This window comes from Phycodurus eques, chromosome 6 (genome assembly GCF_024500275.1).
Source record: "Phycodurus eques isolate BA_2022a chromosome 6, UOR_Pequ_1.1, whole genome shotgun sequence".
NCBI classification, from domain to species: Eukaryota; Metazoa; Chordata; class Actinopteri; order Syngnathiformes; family Syngnathidae; genus Phycodurus; species Phycodurus eques.
This window is the reverse complement of record NC_084530.1, coordinates 23586472-23607184: the sequence shown is the minus strand read 5'-3', so window position 1 is coordinate 23607184 and position 20713 is coordinate 23586472. Positions and strand designations below refer to the sequence as shown.

At 41.3% G+C, this 20713-nt stretch overlaps 1 protein-coding gene across 1 annotated transcript in view; it reads right to left on the bottom strand.

The window, feature by feature from the left end:
• The window catches only part of fam13a (family with sequence similarity 13 member A), a 64323-nt gene extending 43700 nt beyond the window's left edge, over window positions 1–20623 (bottom strand). Inside the window, exons 1-6 of the mRNA XM_061678891.1 lie at window positions 20369–20623; window positions 15770–15965; window positions 13856–14065; window positions 11646–11823; window positions 7952–8096; window positions 548–619 (exon numbers count right to left, since the gene is read on the bottom strand). Of these exons, the coding sequence (XP_061534875.1) occupies window positions 548–619; window positions 7952–8096; window positions 11646–11823; window positions 13856–14065; window positions 15770–15965; window positions 20369–20395 (828 nt within the window). The 5' untranslated portion in view covers window positions 20396–20623. The remainder of the gene's footprint in view (window positions 1–547; window positions 620–7951; window positions 8097–11645; window positions 11824–13855; window positions 14066–15769; window positions 15966–20368) is intronic.
• Window positions 20624–20713: the final 90 nt, after the last annotated feature.

Genomic DNA, 20713 nt, shown 5'->3' with positions numbered 1-20713 from the left:
CCTTGAGACAGGCGAAGTTTAAAGAGGCTTAAACAATGTGGTATAAGGTGTACTGTAATTCTTGATATTTTGGGTACATTGATAGCCTGACATTAAGGCACATGGGAACTGAATTGTGAAAAAAAAATAAAAAAATAAAAACATTATTTAATGTCCTTTAAAACATTCCCTATTCAGTTAATAAAGGTTTTATGATGATCTTGGAATGGATGATTTCAAGTTGTACTATCCTATGTGAAAAATTTGACATCCCCCAAAAAATGAAAGAATCCCAATCGCCGTCAAAGCTCCCCGCTGTCCCATGTATCATTTGAAGAGCCCGCAACTGTCTGTTTTGCTTCCTGCTGCCGAACACTTCCTTTAATCATGTGACCATCATCCGATAAGGCCTGATACAAAACTATAATATGTTAATTGGCGGCAAGGCAAAAAAAAAAAAAAAAATGTAAAAAAGTCAGATAAGAAAGCACGAAATAGCGCTTGGAAAGGAAAAGAAGTAGATTAGGGGTAAAACCATTAAATGAATGATACTGTATGTGGACTGTACCTTCTTCTTCCTAGGCCTCACATGTGTGCTGCTGTTGGCTTGGCACAAAGGTACTGCATCATGATGTCGAACCTTTGGAAAAAACATAGGGGTGAATGACTTTTTGAAATTTTAATAGTAATTAAAGCAAAGAAAATTAAATGAATTGAAAATACATTACGTTTTCCACTTCTAGAAACAGCATTGCATAAAATTATTAATTTAAATGCAATTTATATGTATTTTTATTTAATTTAAACATAATTTAAATGTAAATTCATCCATCCATCCATCTTCTACCGCTTATCCGAGGTCGGGTCGCGGGGGCAGTACCTTTAGCAGGGATGCCCAGACTTCCCTTTCCCCAGCCACTTCATCCAGCTCTTCCGGGGGGATCCCGAGGCGTTCCCAGGCCAGCCGAGAGATGTAGTTTTTCCAGCGTGTCCTGGGTCGTCCCCGAGGTCTCCTCCCGGTGGGACGTGCCCGGAACACCTCACCGGGGAGGCGTCCGGGAGGCATCCGAATCAGATGCCCCAGCCACCTCACCTGGCTCCTCTCGATGTGAAGGAGTAACGGCTCTACTCTGAGATCCTCCCGGATAACCGAGCTTCTCACCCTATCTCTAAGGGAGAGCCCGGACACCCTGCGGAGGAAACTCATTTCGGCCGCTTGTATCCGGGATCTCGTTCTTTCGGTCACGACCCACAGCTCATGACCACAGGTGAGGGTAGGAACGTAAATCGAGAGCTTCGCCTTTCGGCTTAGCTCCTTCTTTGCCACAACGGATCGATACAAAGTCCGCATCACTGCAGACGCTGCACCGATCCGCCTGTCGATCTCCCGTTCCATTCTTCCCTCACTCGTGAACAAGACCCCATGATACTTGAACTCCTCCACTTGGGGGAGGATCTCATCACCGACCTGGAGAGGGCATGCCACCCTTTTCCGACTGAGGACCATGGTCTCAGATTTGGAGGTGCTGATTCTCATCCCAGCCGCTTCACACTCGGCTGCGAACTCCTCCAGTGAGTTGGAGGTCACGGCTTGATGAAGCCAACAGAACCACATCATCTGCAAAAAGCAGAGATGCAATACTGAGGCCACCAAACCGGACCCCTCTACGCCTCGGCTGCACCTAGAAATTCTGTCCATAAAGGTTATGAACAGAATCGGTGACAAAGGGCAGCCTTGGCGGAGTCCAACCCTCACCGGAAACGAGTCCGACTTACTGCCGGATATGCGGACCAAACTCTGACTCCGGTCGTACAGGGACCGAACAGCCCCGTATCAGGGGGTTCGGTACCCCATACTCCCGAAGCACCCTCCACAGGACCACCCGAGGGACACGGTCGAACGCCTTCTCCAAGTCCACAAAACACATGTAGACTGGTTGGCCGAACTCCCATGCACCCTCGAGGACCCTGCCGAGGGTGTAGAGCTGGTCCACTGTTCCACGGCCAGGACGAAAACCACACTGCTCCTCCTGAATCTGGGATTCAACTTCCCGACGGACCCTCCTCTCCAGCACCCCTGAATAGACCTTACCAGGGAGGCTGAGGAGTGTGATCCCCTGTAGTTGGAACACACCCTCCGGTCCCCCTTCCTAAAAAAGGGGGCCTCCCCCTTCTTAAAAAAGGGGGCCTCCCCCTGAACATGAGCAAAGGCCTCCCCCGGAACATGAGCAAAGTTCTGTCGGAGGTGGGAGTTGAAACTCCTTCTGACAGGGGATTCTGCCAGACGTTCCCAGCAGACCCTCACAATACGTTTGGGCCTGCCACGTCGGACCGGCATCTTCCCCCACCATCGGAGCCAACTCACCACCAGGTGGTGATCAGTTGACAGCTCCGCCCCTCTCTTTACCCGAGTGTCCAAGACATGCGGCCGCAAGTCCGATGACACGACCACAAAGTCGATCATCGAACTGCGACCTAGGGTGTCCTGGTGCCAGGTGCACGTGTGGACACCCTTATGCTTGAACATGGTGTTCGTTATGGACAATCCGTGACGAACACAGAAGTCCAATAACAGAACACCGCTCGGGTTCTGATCGGGGGGGCCGTTCCTCCCAATCACGCCCTTCCAGGTCTCACTGTCATTGCCCACGTGAGCATTGAAGTCCCCCAGCAGAACGATGGAGTCCCCAGCGGGAGCGCTCTCCAGCACCCCCTCCAAGGACTCCAAAAAGGGTGGGTACTCTGAACTGGTGTTTGGTGCATAGGCACAAACAACAGTCAGGACCCGTCCCCCCACCCGAAGGCGGAGGAAGGCTACCCTCTCGTCCACCGGGGTGAACCCCAACGTACAGGCGCCGAGCCGGGGAGCAATAAGTATACCCACACCTGCTCGGCGCCGCTCACCGTGGGCAACTCCAGAGTGGAAGAGAGTCCAACCCCTCTCGAGAGGACTGGTACCAGAGCCCAAGCTGTGCGTGGAGGTAAGTCCGACTATATCTAGTCGGAACTTCTCAACCTCACACACCAGCTCGGGCTCTTTCCCTGCCAGAGAGGTGACATTCCACGTCCCTAGAGTCAGCTTCTGTAGCCGGGGATCGGATCGCCAAGGTCCCCGCCTTCGGCTACCGCCCAGCTCGCATTGCACCCGACCCCTATGGCCCCTCCCACAGGTGGTGAGCCCATGGGAAGGGGGACGCACGTTACCCTTTCAGGCTGTGCCCAGCCGGGCCCCATGGGTGCAGGCCGCTCGCCTTCGAGCCCCACCTCCAGGAAATGTAAATTATTAAATGTAAATTATGTTTATTATTACAACCCCAATTCCAGTGAAGTTGGGACGTTGTGTTAAACATAAATAAAAACAGAATACAATGATTTGCAAATCATGTCCAACCTATATTTAATTGAATACACTACAAAGACAAGATATTTAATGTTCAAACTGATAAACCTGATTGTTTTTCGCAAATCATCATTAACTTAGAATTTTATGGCTGCAACACGTTCCAAAAAAGCTGGGACAGGTGGCAAAAAAGTTGAGGAATGCTCATCAAACACGTGTTTGGAACATCCCATGCGTGAACAGGCTAATTGGGAACATGTCGGTGCCATGATTGGGTATAAAAGGAGCTTCCCTGAATTGCTCAGTCATTCACAAGCAAAGATGGGGCGGGGTTCACCTCTTCGTGAACAACTGCGTGAGAAAATAGTCGAATAGTTTAAGGACAATGTTCCTCAATGTACAATTGCAAGGAATTTAGGGATTTCATAATCCATAATATCATCAAAAGGTTCAGAGAATCTGGAGCAATCACTGCATGTCAGCGGCAAGGCCGAAAACCAACATCGAATGCCCGTGACCTTCGATCCCTCAGGCGGCACAGCGTCAAAAACCGACATCAATGTGTAAAGGATATCACCACATGGGCTCAGGAACACTTCAGAAAACCAATGTCAGTAAATAGAGTTTGGCGCTACATCCGTAAGTGCAACTTGAAACTCTACTATGCAAAGCAAAAGCCATTTATCAACAACACCCAGAAACGCCGCCGGCTTCTCTGGACCCGAGCTCATCTAAGATGTACTGATGCAAAGTGGAAAAGTGTTCTGTGGTCCGATGAGTCCACATTTCACATTTTTTGGGGAAATTGTGGACGTCATGTCCTCCGGGCCAAAGAGGAAAAGAACCATCTGGCCAGTCTAGTGCCCACTGTTATGGACGCAAAGTTCAAAAGCCAGGATCTGATGGTATGGGGCTGTGTTAGTGCCAATGGCATGGGTAACTTACACATCTGAGAAGGCACAATTAATGCGGAAAGGTACATACAGGTTTTGGAGAAACATATGCTGCCATCCAACCAACGTCTTTTTCATGGACGCCTCTGCTTATTTCAGCAAGACAATCCTAAACCACATTCTGCACGTGTTACAACAGCGTGGCTTTGTAGTAAAAGACTGCGGGTACTAGACTGGCCTGCCTGCAGTCCAAACCTGTCTCCAATTGAAAACATGTGGCGCATTATGAAGCGTAACATACGACACCAGAGACCGCGGACTGTTGAACAGCTGAAGCTGTACATCAAGCAAGAATGGGAAAGAATTCCACCTACAAAGCTTCAACAATTAGTATCCTCAGTTCCCAAATGTTTATTGAATGTTGTTGAAAGAAAAGGTGATGTAACACAGTGGTAAACATGACCATTTCCCAGCTTTTTTCGAATGTGTTGCAGCCATAAAATTTTAAGATAATGATTATTTGCTAAAAACAATCACGTTTATCAGTTTGAACATTAAATATCTTGTCTTTGTAGTGTATTCAATTAAATATAGGTTGAACATGATTTGCAAATCATTGTATTCTGTTTTTATTTATGTTTAACACAACGTCCCAACTTCATTGGAATTGGGGTTTTATTTTAATTTGCTTATTTGTATTTGTATTTAAATATTGTAGAATTTAAATACTTTAATTTAAATATTGTTAAACTTAAATATACCAATATTTTAATTGAAATTATGTAATTATAATTTCAATTAAAATATTACAATTACTGTAATTTACATTTTAAATGATTTCTTAATTATTTTTCTATTTAAAACACTTCCAAGTAAGTCATTCAAATGTTTGTATACTGGTGTGTGAGAATAACCTTCCCCCACCACAGTCAGCTGATAACGTCTCCAAAGCCGCGAGCTCATGCAGAAAAACAGCTTTTCCACAAACAAGCCCGCGTCACGCTAATCACGCCGCTTGCGTCACATGGTCGGTGTTAAAAGGGCCTATGTGAGGGAATTTGAAGCGTGCAAGCATCTGGGGATGTCGGGCCTAAACAGTAATGCTAAAGCCTTCCGGGTAGGGAACACTCGGAAGGTTGCATGGGGAGAGCCACACATTTCATCCTTGAGGAATGTCGCATGCATTGTTTGGAAGAACACTAATTTTGCCACCCATAGGACATTCCCATTTTAAATATTACTTAACTCCAGCAATCGCTATAAAATTCCATAAGGTGCTCTGTAAATGCCTTCCTTTTTTTCTGTCACTGTTGTCTTCAACGTAAGTCTCTAACGATACAGTATCGAAACCAAAACTCGAGATGCTCTCAAAGACACGAACCTCTATCGCCGAACCATGACACGCCCCTTCCAACTTTCAGAGTTTGTGCTTCCAATCAAGATACAGTCAAATGAGCACTCAGTGCTTCCAAACTTAATTTAGATTATTATTAATTCAATTTTAATAAACTAAAATACATTTCTTCAGCAAGCCTCCTCGTGCTCCTAGTTTATTCCTGTGACGGTCATCTGACCGGAGTGAGCAAAACTGTGGCTACTGCTAATGCTAATTGAATTACGAGAGTACCAGGCGGTCAAGCAACCCTGGCAAGTGCTACAAATATACTTTAGTGTCGTACGACTTGTTAGAAAGGGTTAAATGGTCGGACGCACACACTTTTGAGCTGATGGGAAAATAGAGAACTAAAGTGGATCGTATGTGCTGTTGTGTTGTCGTGACGTCATACAGATGTGGAGACAGCATGGTCAGACAGATACTGTTGGACTTGTTGGATGTTTTTGGGCACGTGCACGTTTGTATGTAAGTCGAGCTCATTGGGACCGAGGGTTTCCCTAAATGTCAAGGCGGCGTCAGGTGGTCAAGCAAGCTGGCGGTCTCAGTCACGTTTCACCGTGCCACCATGCATCCATCACCCATAAAGACGCTACTGTGAAGGATATCTTTCTTCAATGGAACTTCAAGCAGGGTTTTGCAATTCCAAACATTCCTTGCACAGGAACTGTGTCACAGTAAAGACAACAAGACTAAACAAATAAACTTGACTTGACTTAAACTATTCAACGAAAAATGTGATTCATGTCAGTTTGTAAAGAAAGAAAAAGCCACAATCACTGAAATAACTTGTTCTGGGTTTTCTCTTTGCTGCATTAGGTACAGGCAGTCTTGAATCTGTGAAGTGAAGGCCACAGTATAATCTCAAAGATACCAAGCCATTTTTCAGCCAAATGTGCTGCCAGTGTCAGAAAGCTTTGTCTCAGTCATGTTCTGGGGCTGCTATTTGCTGCATCCGGCATAGGCTGTCTTGAATCAATGCAGGATACTGTGAAATCTCAAGACTATCACTGCATTTTGGAGCAAAAATGTGCTGCCCAGTATCAGAACGTTTGTTCTCAGTTATGTTCTGGGGCTGCTTTTTGCTGAATCCAGCAGTCTTAAATCGGTGCAGGGTACAGTAAAATCTCAAGACTATCAAGTCAGAAAGCTTGTACTCTTCTACGCATCCGGCACAGGGATGGTTTGAATCTGTGCAGGGTGCTATGAAATCTATTTCGCACCCCCCAAAAAAGCCAAAGAAAAATTAACACACACAAGTAAAACAACATAAAAAGTAAAAGAAGAGGCAAAAAACACACACACACACCGAGGTCATCATTTGATGCTTGCTGAACTGAAGTCTCACATTACGTCGCGCATGATGTCGTTCTTTTGGAATAGTTGTTGAAAACAAATCTAGAAAAGCCAAAGGAAAAGCAAAATAACAGAAAAATCCACAGAAAAACAAAAACACACGCAAATGTGTGTTAGTCATTAAACGCTTAAACAGCTTTTGCCATTTTGTAAGTGGATTTTCATCCAAATGGATTGCTCTGTGGCTGTAGGCTGCAGTCGTCCCAGGCAAGGCGTATCGATGCATAATTTTCCAAGAAACCCAGAAAGACTATGTATTCTTTTTAAAACAAAATTAAAGTGACTATTTATTTTTTTAAATGTGAGGTTAATTTTTTCTTTATGGTAATTAGTAGCAAGTAGCTGTCAAATAATGCTCACATTTAATTGTTTCAGATTGTTTCAGCATGTTAACAATCAACTCGTAATGGACGTACTTCCATGAAGGCTGCAATCATATTAACATTAACATTATGCAATATTAAACACACAAAGTTCCTTGAAGTGTTTGTTTATGAATATTTATAGGTATAAGCTGACAGTGAATCCAATCATAAGGCGAGTGCTGGTACAATATAAGGTGGGTAACAAGATGGTGCCCACGCAAATAGCTGGCCATACTTTCTTGATATATGACTTTGATTATTGGTACATGTACCATACTTTGAGAATCATTGATCTAGAGGTTTTCAACTGTATACAATAAGATCAGACAACAGGATAAGCAGTAAAGAACATGTATGGATGTTTTCTTCCTGTTGTTTCCTGCCTGCCAAACAAGCCGATCAATAGAGACGTAAGACACGGGCCACCTGTGACAAGATGTCCACCTCCCGCGATCAATACACTGACCAATTTTCAGCCTGCGGTTATGGAAGCGGCTATCCATACGCCGCCCTGCTGGGTAAATAGGCCAGGAGTGATGTCATAGGTCAGATGCTTGAAGCGGCATCAGAGGATGTCAGCCGCCCTGCACTCAGCATGAACAATAAAAACAAAACTACCAGGTACCTTCACCAGGATGACGTCGTCTTGTTCTTCTTTTTCTTCGTCTTTTGTGTCTTCTTCGAATACGCTGCTGTAGTTCTGGATGAACCGGACCAGGATCTTGTTGCAGATGTTCTGCTCGTTCAGGGCCTCAAAACCAGGAGCCACGCTGGACCCGAGCGAAAAAAAGTAAATGTTAATAAACATGGTCAAACGTGGACACACAAAAGATTTCGGAGCAACCATGCGTCAGAGTCAACCGCCGGTGAGGATGTGGTTAATACTGGACAAAGAGCTCGTTAATAACATGAATTAAGACTCCAAAGAGGATGTCTAGGTGCTGCTGTTTTGGTTAGCAACAGAGTTCAAATGGGCTCTGCGGTAAACTCTTTAATGGCTGACATCAGACACTAGAGGAGCAACAATTAATCGATTGTCAAATTTATATATATATATATATATATATATATATATATATATATACACACACACACACACACACACACACACACACACACACACACTTTTTTTATATATATTTTGATAATCAATTAATCTTTTAAAGCCATTGTTTCACTTAAAATTGTCAAAAATTCTCAGATTTCTGTAATCCACCATGAAAGCAGACAAATTATCTTTATGTTTCATCACAATAAGACACTTGTTATGGACCAAACCAATAACTGAATCTTAATTAATTTGTTTGTTCATTTTCCACACTGTCAATTTGAAATAAATGTCCTGTCTTTGAAAGAAAGAATGGAAATATTTAAAAAAAAAAATAATCCAATTACTCGATTAATTGAAAAAATAAGCGACAGATTATTAAAATAAGTAGTTGCAGGCCTATCCATCCATCCATCCATCCATTTTCTACCGCTTATCCGAGGTCGGGTCGCGGGGGCAGTAGCTTTAGCAGGGACGCCGAGACTTCCCTTTCCCCAGCCACTTGCAGGCCTAGTCTACAGTAATAGTTGTTCAAGATGCCATCCCCACATAACACAAGATCATATTTATATTGCGCAGTGGAACTAATCTGAGAGAGTTTCCGTGCTTTGGTAGGTGCTGCTGTTTTGGTTGGCAACAGAATTCAAATGGGCTCAACAGTTAACTATTTAATGTCTGTGTGTCTCAAGGTAAACATTATGGACATGATATATTCCATCAAATGGCCGCCTCCACTCCAGTAGACACCTCAATTAATCAGCAGGTGTGTTGAACAAATAAATGCCTCGCCTCAAATAGACACCTCCTCTTTCCTTTCCACTTTGCCCTCAGGCAAAAAAACAAAACAAAACAACTGAGGGTCTCACTAAAGGACTATGATAAGCATGTAATTATGTGTGGTATCTTTAATTCAACGCACGAAGGCTTCAGAGCAGCATGACGTGGCATTTGTAAAGCTCCTCAGACAAAAACATAAAAAATAGACGGCTCACCTCTAATAGAAGCCTCCTTTTTCTCCTTAGATATAACTTGTGTTGCCACTGAGGGACTGTATAAGCTTGTGTAGTGGAATGTGTCACCTCTTTACCACAATACATGCAGGTTGCAGAGCACGACATGGCAACTGGACGCACACAAGACTGTGGAGCGGGCCACACGTCCGAGTCCACTGGAAAGCTAATCCCCGAAAGGACAGGTTTTCTACAAAACAGCAACTAGTTTTAATTATTGTGAGACTGTTTATGGGCTTCAGTGCTGCTGTTTGGGCTGTGTTGCTATGCAGCTAACCTCCACACATTCACACATGGGCTGTACAGAGAAGAGCATTAACAGTATAAAACATGATCACATGCAGTTTTTACAATCGCAGCACATGGAACGCTGCCTGGAGTAGGATTCTGAAAAATAGAAGAGCGAGCAAAGGCGAGGCAAAACCGCTCAGCTCATTGTTTATTTATGAGGCCCGGACGCACCTTGAAGTCGCATTGTGTCGTGTACGCGGCCTTTAGACACATCTTACGTACATTACTGCATGTATCATGGAAGACTTCGTTTTCCTTACGCATTCATCAATTGTAGTCATTTCTGATCTGAGTTGGAATCTCAGATCAGAAATTACTACAGACCCCAAACTCTTATTCTGATCTGTTCCACACAATGTATAAATAATCTCATCCATTATGAATTATGGTTAAATATTAATACGGTCATTTGATGAGCAGAAGGGACTGTAAAAGTGACAAGCCCTCTTGAGAGGCAACAGCACCGGCTGCTGGCCAAATATCTCACAGACAGTTGGGTTAATGTGGCCGGCCGGATACAGGAGAATTTCAACCATCGGGAAGGGGGCAATGACCATTGAAGACCCTGCAAGGTGAATTCAGATTTATTTCTAAATAAATCATACATGTTTGAAGACAATTGCTGAAAACGTGGGAAAACGGAGAACTACCCAATTGTGGAGCTATAATGTTAAATTGTTTTTCACCAATTCACTGATCCTGATTTTTGGGAGCGTAGCTAAAACATGACTCATTTGGGTGTCCGGCATGAGTCACCCCTTCCCCACTATATAAGAACTAAGCGCCTTTGTTGACACCAGCGGTTATCAGGCGCAATTGCGAGTTGTATGAGTTATTATTACGTGGCCCATTTCTACCTCTACAGCATGCAGTTAGCTAGTTAGCTATGCCTACAGACCCTGGATGCCACAACTTACAGAACAAATCGGTGTCGTTATTTAAATTCCCAAGTGTTAGGTATTTTGTGTTGTTCGGGCTACCATAATATGTTGGAAAAATGGGTATATAACTAACATGAAGTATGTTTTCAAATGTCTGTCATGTAGTGTGAGCCACACGCCGCCGTGTTTAATAAAGGGTTAACTTGACCTAAAGTGTCTCTGTTATGTAGACCCACACACTGACACAAAAACAAGCGAGGGCGTAATGCCGCGGACGAGTTTACCGCCGGTCGAGAGGAATGCCATCTCGCGAGCTAACTCATGGCTAGCGCGTCACATCGCGCAGTGGACAGCCCCGCGACGACCCAGTGGGATAAATTCCACCGGAGGATTTAAGGGGATCAGACTTTAGAGAAAGGTGGCTATTTAATTTGTTTAAAAAAAAATTGTTATTATTTGTACAATTATTATTTAATTTTGACATAATTCACAGTTTGAAAATCGAATGCAACGGAAAGATTTGTACTGCATAGAGGCCAAAAATCTTTTAAGATCCAATTTCATTGGAGTTCCTGTTCCCAGTTTTTGATTTAAAAAAAGTTTTTTTTATAATTGATGGGTAATTCAAATTGATTCAAATTTCAAACTATTTGAATTAGTCAGTTACTATTCTTTATTCTTATTTCATTTTAATTAAATAAAAGATCCCTAATAAATAGAGTTTTAAAGAAAATAAAATTTCTTTCTCCACTTTCATATACATAACCCTGCATACATTTTAAATGATGGGCTTCGTTTTATTTGATTTAGTTTTTGAAACAAAACAATTTGGGTAATTAAATATATATATATATATATATATATATATATATATATAAAGTGCAAAACCTTTTTTTTATTATTAAAATTTAATTGGAGCTCATGTCTAAGAAAATTGTCATAAAAATGATGGGCAGTTTAAAAAAAAACATATTACTCAATTGAATCAAAAACTGTAATTTCTCTCAATTCATAACTGGTTTCAACCAAATTATTAAAGGTTGAGGCCTGTTTTGGGTGACGCACGTGGGCCTTGAATTACGCACTCACTGGAAGACGCTGGGTCCGAACACGGTGGCCAGGTTGTGGGCGTTCATGCGGTTGTCCTGATGGTTGCCCTCCACCAGCGTGAGGAAGTGACACAGGTAACGCAGTAGGCTGAGGTGGACGCCCGGTAGCTGCTTCAGATGCTGCCTCAGGCCTGAGCAGGAGACCTCGTCGCCAAACTCTATGGACACGCAAAGCACGTGAAGGTATGAGCTAACCATTACCATGTGGGACTAGCTCATTTAGGTTGAAAATTGTATAATACTTATATGGACCCTTGGACACTGTAATTCTACTAAGAGTGGACTGTACTCATAATCTGTATTGATGACAATGTAAGATGACTACAAGGCCCCTCAGTGTTGACATTGTTGGGCACCTGCATGTCTCCTGTGGAGGTCCCTGGGCTGCTTTTTGCCTCAAATGTGGAGGTCCAAGGGTCCCTCTGTACCTAAAGTATGGGCCCATTTGTAACTAAATAGCGTGGTTCCTGGGCCTCCTCTGTATATTCGGCATGTAGGGACCTATACTTGACAGTGATGTGGACCCAGCAGAGCTTTTCAAATATAGTGCGACCTGATCGCTAACCTCCCTCGAGACCCATGTGCCCCACAGCCTCACGGAACCTTCATCAAGCCCTACCACGATTTGATCAGAGAACATAACTTAATTGCGTGACGCGTTCATTCTGGAATCTTCTCTCCAGTCCCTTTAAAAAAAAACAACAACAACAATTGTGTGTTTTTCCCCGGCTGTGGCAGGCACGGGAAGAAGGCTCATATCCAATCGTGAGCTGTGCCGGGTTGCATACGTGAACATTCGTGTGCTGCAAAGAGCCTGCAAATATGTTGATACTATTACTAGGGAAACACAATGGGGTCAGTTGGATAAACACGTATGAAGACTGATCCCAATGGGCCCAATGACGCAAATTTGTATGTGCGTATATATATGTGTGTGCGTGTTACGAGGTGGTAGCCCTATTGTTCATTCAGAAATATCATAAATGTGTTTAGCGTAACAGTGCATTTCACAATAGTAACGATTTAGAGAAGGAAATAGGCACACAAAAACGAAAAAAAAAAATTATAAAATTTGTAATATTCTGATTGAAAAAATATGTGTGAAAGAAACATATCTATTGAACTCATGATAGTATTATAATCCAGGCTTTCAACAGACATGCTTTTATATTTGCATGAATATGTACAGGAAACATATAAAACAATACCTTTTAGAATTTAAACCGATTCAGGACTTATATGTAATTAAAAACCAGCTCAATTCACCGATATACATAGTAAAAATACACAACAAAATGGTAAAAATCAGAAAAAAAGTATTTTTTAAAATAATTATACTATAAACAAAGTTGTGCTAATTTGTTGTTACGGTTAGCATTTAAAGCCTTAAACATTGAAAAATTTAAATTTATTCAGCACTTAAAAATAAAAATCATATTTATGTAAATATTTACAGAATAAGAATGTAATTAAAGACAGTAAAAACACTAAAAAAAATAACTCTACTGCTAAAAATGGTTAATTTAAAAGCTGTCCTTTCAAGGTCCTTGAAAAATAAACTGGAGAACTTATGTTAACTGAATTTAAACCCATTTAGAATTTACACCTAAATTGAAAAAAAAAAACATATGTACATTAGAATATACATGCTAAACAAAAGGAAAATACAAAAAACATGCAAAATAATTTTATATATTTTCTCATACTATAAACACATTTTGTCAATTTGTTGTGAAAGTTACTATTTTACGATTTTTTTTAAAACAGCTTTCTAAACACCTATTTAGGAATAACGCCAAAAATAATCATATTTATCTTACACTAAAAAATATGTACTAAAATCAAGTCAATATATATGATAAGATATAAAATATTTAATACGACCATTTTAAGCTTTAACAAATTTTACAAATATTTGCTTACTTGCACCAAAATGATACCATTTAAGGTATCATTAAATATTATGAAATATATATATATATTTTTAAACAAATTAAACTGATATATCATTGATAAAAAACTGAAAACAAATAATGTGAAGACAAAGTAAAAGGAGATTTTAACTAGAATTACACAGTTGTAGAAAACCACAATGTATCCCACCAGGCATCCTCTGGTCTAGTTCTGTATGATATGACTGAATTTGTGAATTTAAACATACCAAATAAACCAAGCACACCTTCCTCTCACCTTGGTAGTGGTGCACCAGCGCCTTTTGGACTGCAGGCTCCACCAGGCCTTGGGGGAGGTCTCTCAGGTACCTTTTGAGCAGGCTGGCCACTGTGCACGTGTCCACGTCGCTGTCGATATCGGCGGCTTGGTCGCTCTCCAGGCGCTGCCGGAGGGCCTCCACGGCCCGCACACTGCCGTTCACCCGGAACAAACCCTCCTGCTGCAGCGCTGCGGGTCACAATCATCTTTTTCTCTTACTGACATCTAGTGGTCAAAGGTAAACACTACATAACCCCCCATTAACTCCTTATAGGTCATTCATGATTGGATATTCTAAATCAGGGGTGTCAAACTCAAATTCACGGTGGGCCAAAATTAAAAATTGGGACAACGTCGCGGGCCAAACTCAATATTTAATGAAAAATCACTGTGATGTGCATGTTTCCCTTCTCTCCAGAAACATAGCGTTAAAGTTTATCATATGACAACAAACTTAATTTTGCCTTAAACACTGAATCCGGAATAAACAAACTTTAATATTATAAACACGAGAAATCAAATTTGCGATAAAAGACATCCGTGGTATTTGTTTGTTGTTTTGTATTTAAATCGATAACATGAATTATTCTGTCTCTACATCTTCTACTTATCTATCTCCAACTACCTTTCTTTTTTATGTAAATCCAAAAAATAAGAATGTCCTTCAATAAAAATCCAAACTTCAAACTATTAACAGCCCCTGCCTATGACTTGATAAAGGGCATTAAAAAAAAAAACATGAATTAAATTATGTTATATTCTTTGTTACAGCCACGTTGCTCCACACACGACAAACAGGTCTGTCTTTTACTTTAGTGAACAGACAATCTGCCTCCCACCTGTCTTGGAAGTTAATCGTTTTCCATCAGAAGTGTACATTTGCTCGAGGAGACTAGCAGCATAGTTGCTAACGACTGTAACAGAAAGGGAAGGGGCGCTCGCCGGCCTAGACTGATGGGCCAACACACTAGCAAAGCATTCTGGGATTTGTAATATTAGTGGCGCATGTGCTATATACTGGTGGGCCTGCTCTAATACACATTTGATATGGTCTTGCGGGCCAAAAATAATTACATTGTGGGCCAAATTTGGCCCCCGGTCCTGAGTTTGACATATTGGTTATGTAAAAAAAAAATTAAATAAAACCAAGCAAAATATTTTAAATAGTTTACAGTGTTCCCACGCATAGTCGGGATTTGTAATTATGAATGATTATTAATAAAATAATTATTATTATCATTATTTGTTTTCTTTTTGTTTTTTCTTATTTGAGGGGGAACCAACCCCAAAATGCTTACTGGCCATTTATCCCTGTTTATTCAATAATCTTTGGAGTTTATTAAAAAATAAATAAATACATTTTTAAAAGTGTCAACGCAATTAAAATAGCAATCTTGGCCCAGTCCCTATCTCCCACAAATAGCGAGGGGTCCCTTGTATTGCTTCAGCACCATCTTGGGCTTCTTTGCACAATGGTCATTGCACCGGACTATTGCTATATTAGTCATTCAAACTGCTCTAAGTGCTAGAGGACTGTGCATCTTTTTTCACAATTATAAAATTAATTAATTAATTAATTAAATTTGTACCGGCATTACCGGATAACGAGCAACCCTTTATTGCTCAGTGACTGTTTTTCTCAATGTCTTTATGTCTCAAAAGTGTTCTCTGTCAATTGACTGTCTGTTGTCGTACTAGAGCGGCTCCAACTTCCGGAGACAAATTCCTTGTGTGTTTTTTGGACATACTTGGCAAATAAAGATGATTCTGATTCTGAACTAAATTGAAGTGTGTTGAGGAGCTTCATTGATCCCATCTGACTAGGCTCCAGGGCAGATGTGACCCTTGTGAGGACAGGTGCAATAGAAAATGGATGGGTAGCTTTTGTCTCACCATGGTTGCGCAGGTGCTCCACCATCCTGTGCACTACCAGGGGCACACCGTCCTCAGTCAGGCCCCTCTCCTGCAGCTCGGGGAGGGGCGCCCCGAACAGCCTGGTCTGCTTGGCCGCCACCGAGCGTGGTCTCAGCACGGGCATCTGAACCATCTTCTTCATATCCTCCTTCACCTGCACTGCCGCCTCGTTGTGCTGCAAAGAAAACGGCGGTTACTCAAGAAGAACCTGGCCGTCGCCATGTGGGACTCGTGTGCTGGTAAGAAGAGAACAGGGAGAGCTGGACTATGTGCGTGTTACTATGACAGATCTCGGGTTACCATGCAACACCTTAAATGTGCCACACAAACAGACACTTGACAGAGTCCTCAAGGGAGGTGAAAGATGTTGAAAGCGTGCAGAAGAGGCTGAATTTCTCATTAGGGTTTCAAACAAGCATACAGTGCTTCTGGAAAGTATTCACATGAGAGCTTCACTTTTTCCACCATTTATATAGAGCCTTATTCCAAAATGGATTAAATTCAATTTCTTCTTATACCAAAGGTCCCAAGTTACTCTACCAAAAACCAAGCAAGTCGAGTCACGTCATCACTTGGGTTAAGCAAGTCATGATTCACGTCATGCAATCTTGCTCATCTTATATTCCCACTTTAGTCACTTTGCACTCATTACATGTGAGTTCTTCATGTTTTATTATTTATTAATGTGCAAAAATTTCTATTTAACTTTTGTATGGTGGAATTATGGGGTGTTGTATGTACAATTCCTCGGGAAATATTTTATTTATTCCATTTTGGAATAAGGCTGTGTGCTTAAAAAAATAATAATTAAAACAAATTAAAAGTGAAAAATTTGAAGCGCTATGACTACCTTCTGGATGCAGTGTACAATTTAATGACCCCATCAAACAAGCCTCACTGAGCACATTACCCTCTACAGGTAAACATTAAGCAGCTGTTATTATGTCTATCTTGTCTCATTTTGTGCTTGTGCTCAAACACACTTTACAAGCACACTTCTCACCAGCCATGTTTACATCAGGACAGCAAGAACTCTTAACCAAATATTTGTTTTGCTACGTATATTGTTAACGTCAACATGGAACTGAAGCACGACTTGCGCAACTGCGTCTAAATGTTATTCTAGATTTAAGTGTATACATGTCTGATAAAGAAAAACATGCAGTTGTTGTATTTATTACATTTTTAAGACACAGTTATTGTTTACTCCCAATATGATCCTTTTTTATTTTTGCATATGGTTATTGGTTACTAATAATATGCATATTGGGTTTTGACTTTTAAATATGTTTACTCCTTACTCTGCCCTGCAATTGGCTGGCGACCAGTTCAGGGTGTACCCCGCCTCTCGCCCGAAGATAGCTGGGATAGGCTGCAGCACACTCACGACCCTTGTGAGGATAAGGAGGTACTAAAAATGGATGGATGGATAGTGCTTACTCCTAATATGAATATTTGATCTTTAATGGACTTTATAAGACCGTTATCGTTTACTCCCAATCTGATTATGATTTGTATTTTTTAATGTAGTTATCTAAATTGTATTTGATTTTTAATCATTCACATTTTTTTACTTCTTATGCACATATTGCTTGAGCAATGTGACTATTCAATTTTAATAAAGTTTTAATTATTATTTTTTCATTTTCAATATTTATTGCTTATTCCCAATATGATTATTAAATTTATGTTTTATTTATTTTATTTCAATATTGTTATTATTTGCTCTCAATAAGATTATTTCATTTCATTTATTTATTAATATGATTATTGCCTAGTCCCAATATGATTATTCAATTTTTCTTGTATTTTCTCAATTCAGATAGCACTTACTTTCACTATAACTATTCAATTTTAGTAAGATTTTATTTTTTAACAAATTAAATGTATATGGTTATTGCATCCTCTCAATATGATTATTCAGCTTTTCCACATATTCTTCCATATTTAATACAGGAAATAATGAAATGACAAAATAACCAGTTACAGAATCAAACAATCATAAACTGGAGAGGCAATGTTTTATGTTACATTTAATATTATTGTTTAAAAAAAAAAAAGTTCAGCACTATAATATGAAGATGTTAAAACAACGAAATACTCAGTTGTTGTGACAACTTGCGACTTTCGACTTGCAGATGTGTCCATAACTGTGTCCACAGCAAGTCACTACTTCAATAACAAAGGCAAACCTATGTTTTGGTGTAAAAAGTTAACTGCTGCAAAAACAAAACTGTTCCTTTTTAATAACATCTCTACGTGCAAACTTCAACAGACTCCTTTGGAATCTGCAAGAGTTGGTTTCCATGGTGACGGTGGGTCAACCCACATACGAGTGAGCAGATCCTCGCTGTGCCTTACAACAGTGGCTTGTGGACCACCCAAGATCAGCTGCTTAAGCACCACCCCCAACCCCCCATGCCCTCCCTCGACCCCCCATCGGCTCACATATGTCGCTGAGTGTACTTTGAACGTGGCAGATGCCACACACGACACGCTTCCACAATCAACACCAGCATCAGAGAGGATTTTACAAGCACGTGGAGACAATATTGAGTGGAGAGCCGAACAAAGGAGGGTCGGTGTCTGTGTGCAAGGGGATTCCACGTGAGGTTTAACACCTCACTGTTGTGTCGAAAGTACTTCATACCCCGTGTGGCGTTGCAGCAACATGTTAGCAGTTTGGAAGCATTTACTGATAAAGTGGCACCGTTACTGACGTAACAATTGATATGAAAACATGTTAGCATTTTCTTTACAAATGAAGTGACCCGGTTACTAATGTGGAAATAACATGTTAGCATTAATTTTTCCTATAACATGAGCTGTAGCCAACTTTTGTAATCTAACTTTATTTCACTCTATGAGTAAAATAGTTGCAACCATCACTCGCTGCTTATTTGTGGCTCTACATCAGGGGTGTCAAACTCATTGTTGTCACGGGCCACATTGTAGTTATCGCTTCCCTCGGAGGGCCGTTATGACTGTGAACCCACATAAAATATTGTCTCATATAATGATATATACGCAACAAATTGATGGATAACTAGTTTTAAAATCAATAAAAAACATTTATTCCAAAAAGGTGATTGTAACATAAAATGCTTGCAATATCTCAACATTATACAAGTAAAGACATCAATTTTGGTATTTTCACAAGAAACATGAAGTCGACACACATGATTTGCTTTTGCGGAACACATAAAATGATGTTGCGGGCCGGATCTAGCTTCCGGGCCACCAGTTTGACACCTGTGCTCTACAGAATGTGAAATGCATCCTCTATTAGGTAGAAATCAGTTGATTTGAATGGCCACTCAAGCGTATTCAATTTATTTTCTTTCAGGAGTTTCTTTTGCAATATTTTAATCAACACTAGAGACCATAACACTGCCTCCACCATGTCTGACCCATCCATCCATCCATTTTCTGAGCCGCTTCTCCTCACTAGGGTCGCGGGCGTGCTGGAGCCTATCCCAGCTGTCATCGGGCAGGAGGCGGGGTACACCTTGAACTGGTTGCCAGCCAGTCGCAGGGCACATACAAACAAACAACCATCCGCACTCACATTCACACCTATGGGCAATTTAGAGTCTCCAATTAATGCATGTTTTTGGGATGTGGGAGGAAACCGGAGTGCCCGGAGAAAACCCACGCAGGCACGGGGAGAACATGCAAACTCCACACAGGCGGGGCCGGGGATTGAACCCGGGTCCTCAGAACTGTGAGGCTGACGCTCTAACCAGTCGTCCACCGTGCCGCCCATGTCTGACCCATGATGTGCTATGCTTTGGATCATTACTTCTCTACTTCCCCTCATTCCAATACTTTCAGTATTTACATTCATGTCTTTTTTTTTTTTTTTTTTTAGGTCCTTCAAATGGAGGCGGTGTACTTTGTGGGGAAACTAGTGAAAACCTGGAATAGCCACACTAAATATTTATTTGCTGTTTCATTTTACTTTTTAGTTCCATACAAAGCATTACAAGGTTTCTTTCTAAGACAAAAAAATATATATATATTTTTTGCCATCTAAAAGTGAATCTGAAAACAGCACATGATTAACAATAAGTCACATTTAGTCAAATGGCCATCCTTGTCATTGTCTCAATACATGTGGAGCTCAAAGTCCTTATGCCTTTTCCAATTGTTGCTTTCTTCTGGCTTCTTATTGACTAAAATCGCCATGCATCTTTGACATGCACATAAACTTAACAATGCTTTTTGAGGACCACTAACTGCATACTTTTCAAAGGAGTTAAAACAAAATGTGTTGTTATGATGTGCTAGTCCCCCTTTTAAGTGATGTCACAGAGTACGTGCTAGGGGGGGAGGGGGCAAAAAAACATCTATGGAGGACTGGTGTTTATGTCCACTATATGGTCCCTGGTTGATGACGTCACGTCTCACCACTGACAAATGGGGGGACATTTTAGGGTGCAAAAAGCAATTTTTTGGGAACGCAAAAGCTATTTGGAATATCATTACAAGAGCGCAGCGACACTGAAATAAGGTTCCACCACACATACTCACGGAAAACTTCATTTAAGAACGTTAGAAATGGGATATTTTACTCACACAGATGGTCAGAGCTCCGGCCCCCATTCTTCCACACAAGGTAAGGATGGGGGAAGAAATGCGTCTCTCCTTAAACTCGTCTGGAGTGAACTTCCCTCCCCATATATGGGGCCATTTTCGCACCTAAATATGCCATTAAATTATCCCATAGCGACAAGAAAGGGCTTCGGAGTGTGCTAAAGACGCAGGTAAAGTTATGTCACTCGCTGGTTTTCTTTTTTTTCTTCATTATTATATCGCTTCCTTCCTCTCCTCTTCGACTCCATGGACTGAAATCTGAGTCGGGCTCTCCCATTGGCTTAGAGGCGCGGTCACGTGACCCGGTCCAAACTTCAGACGGTCTTT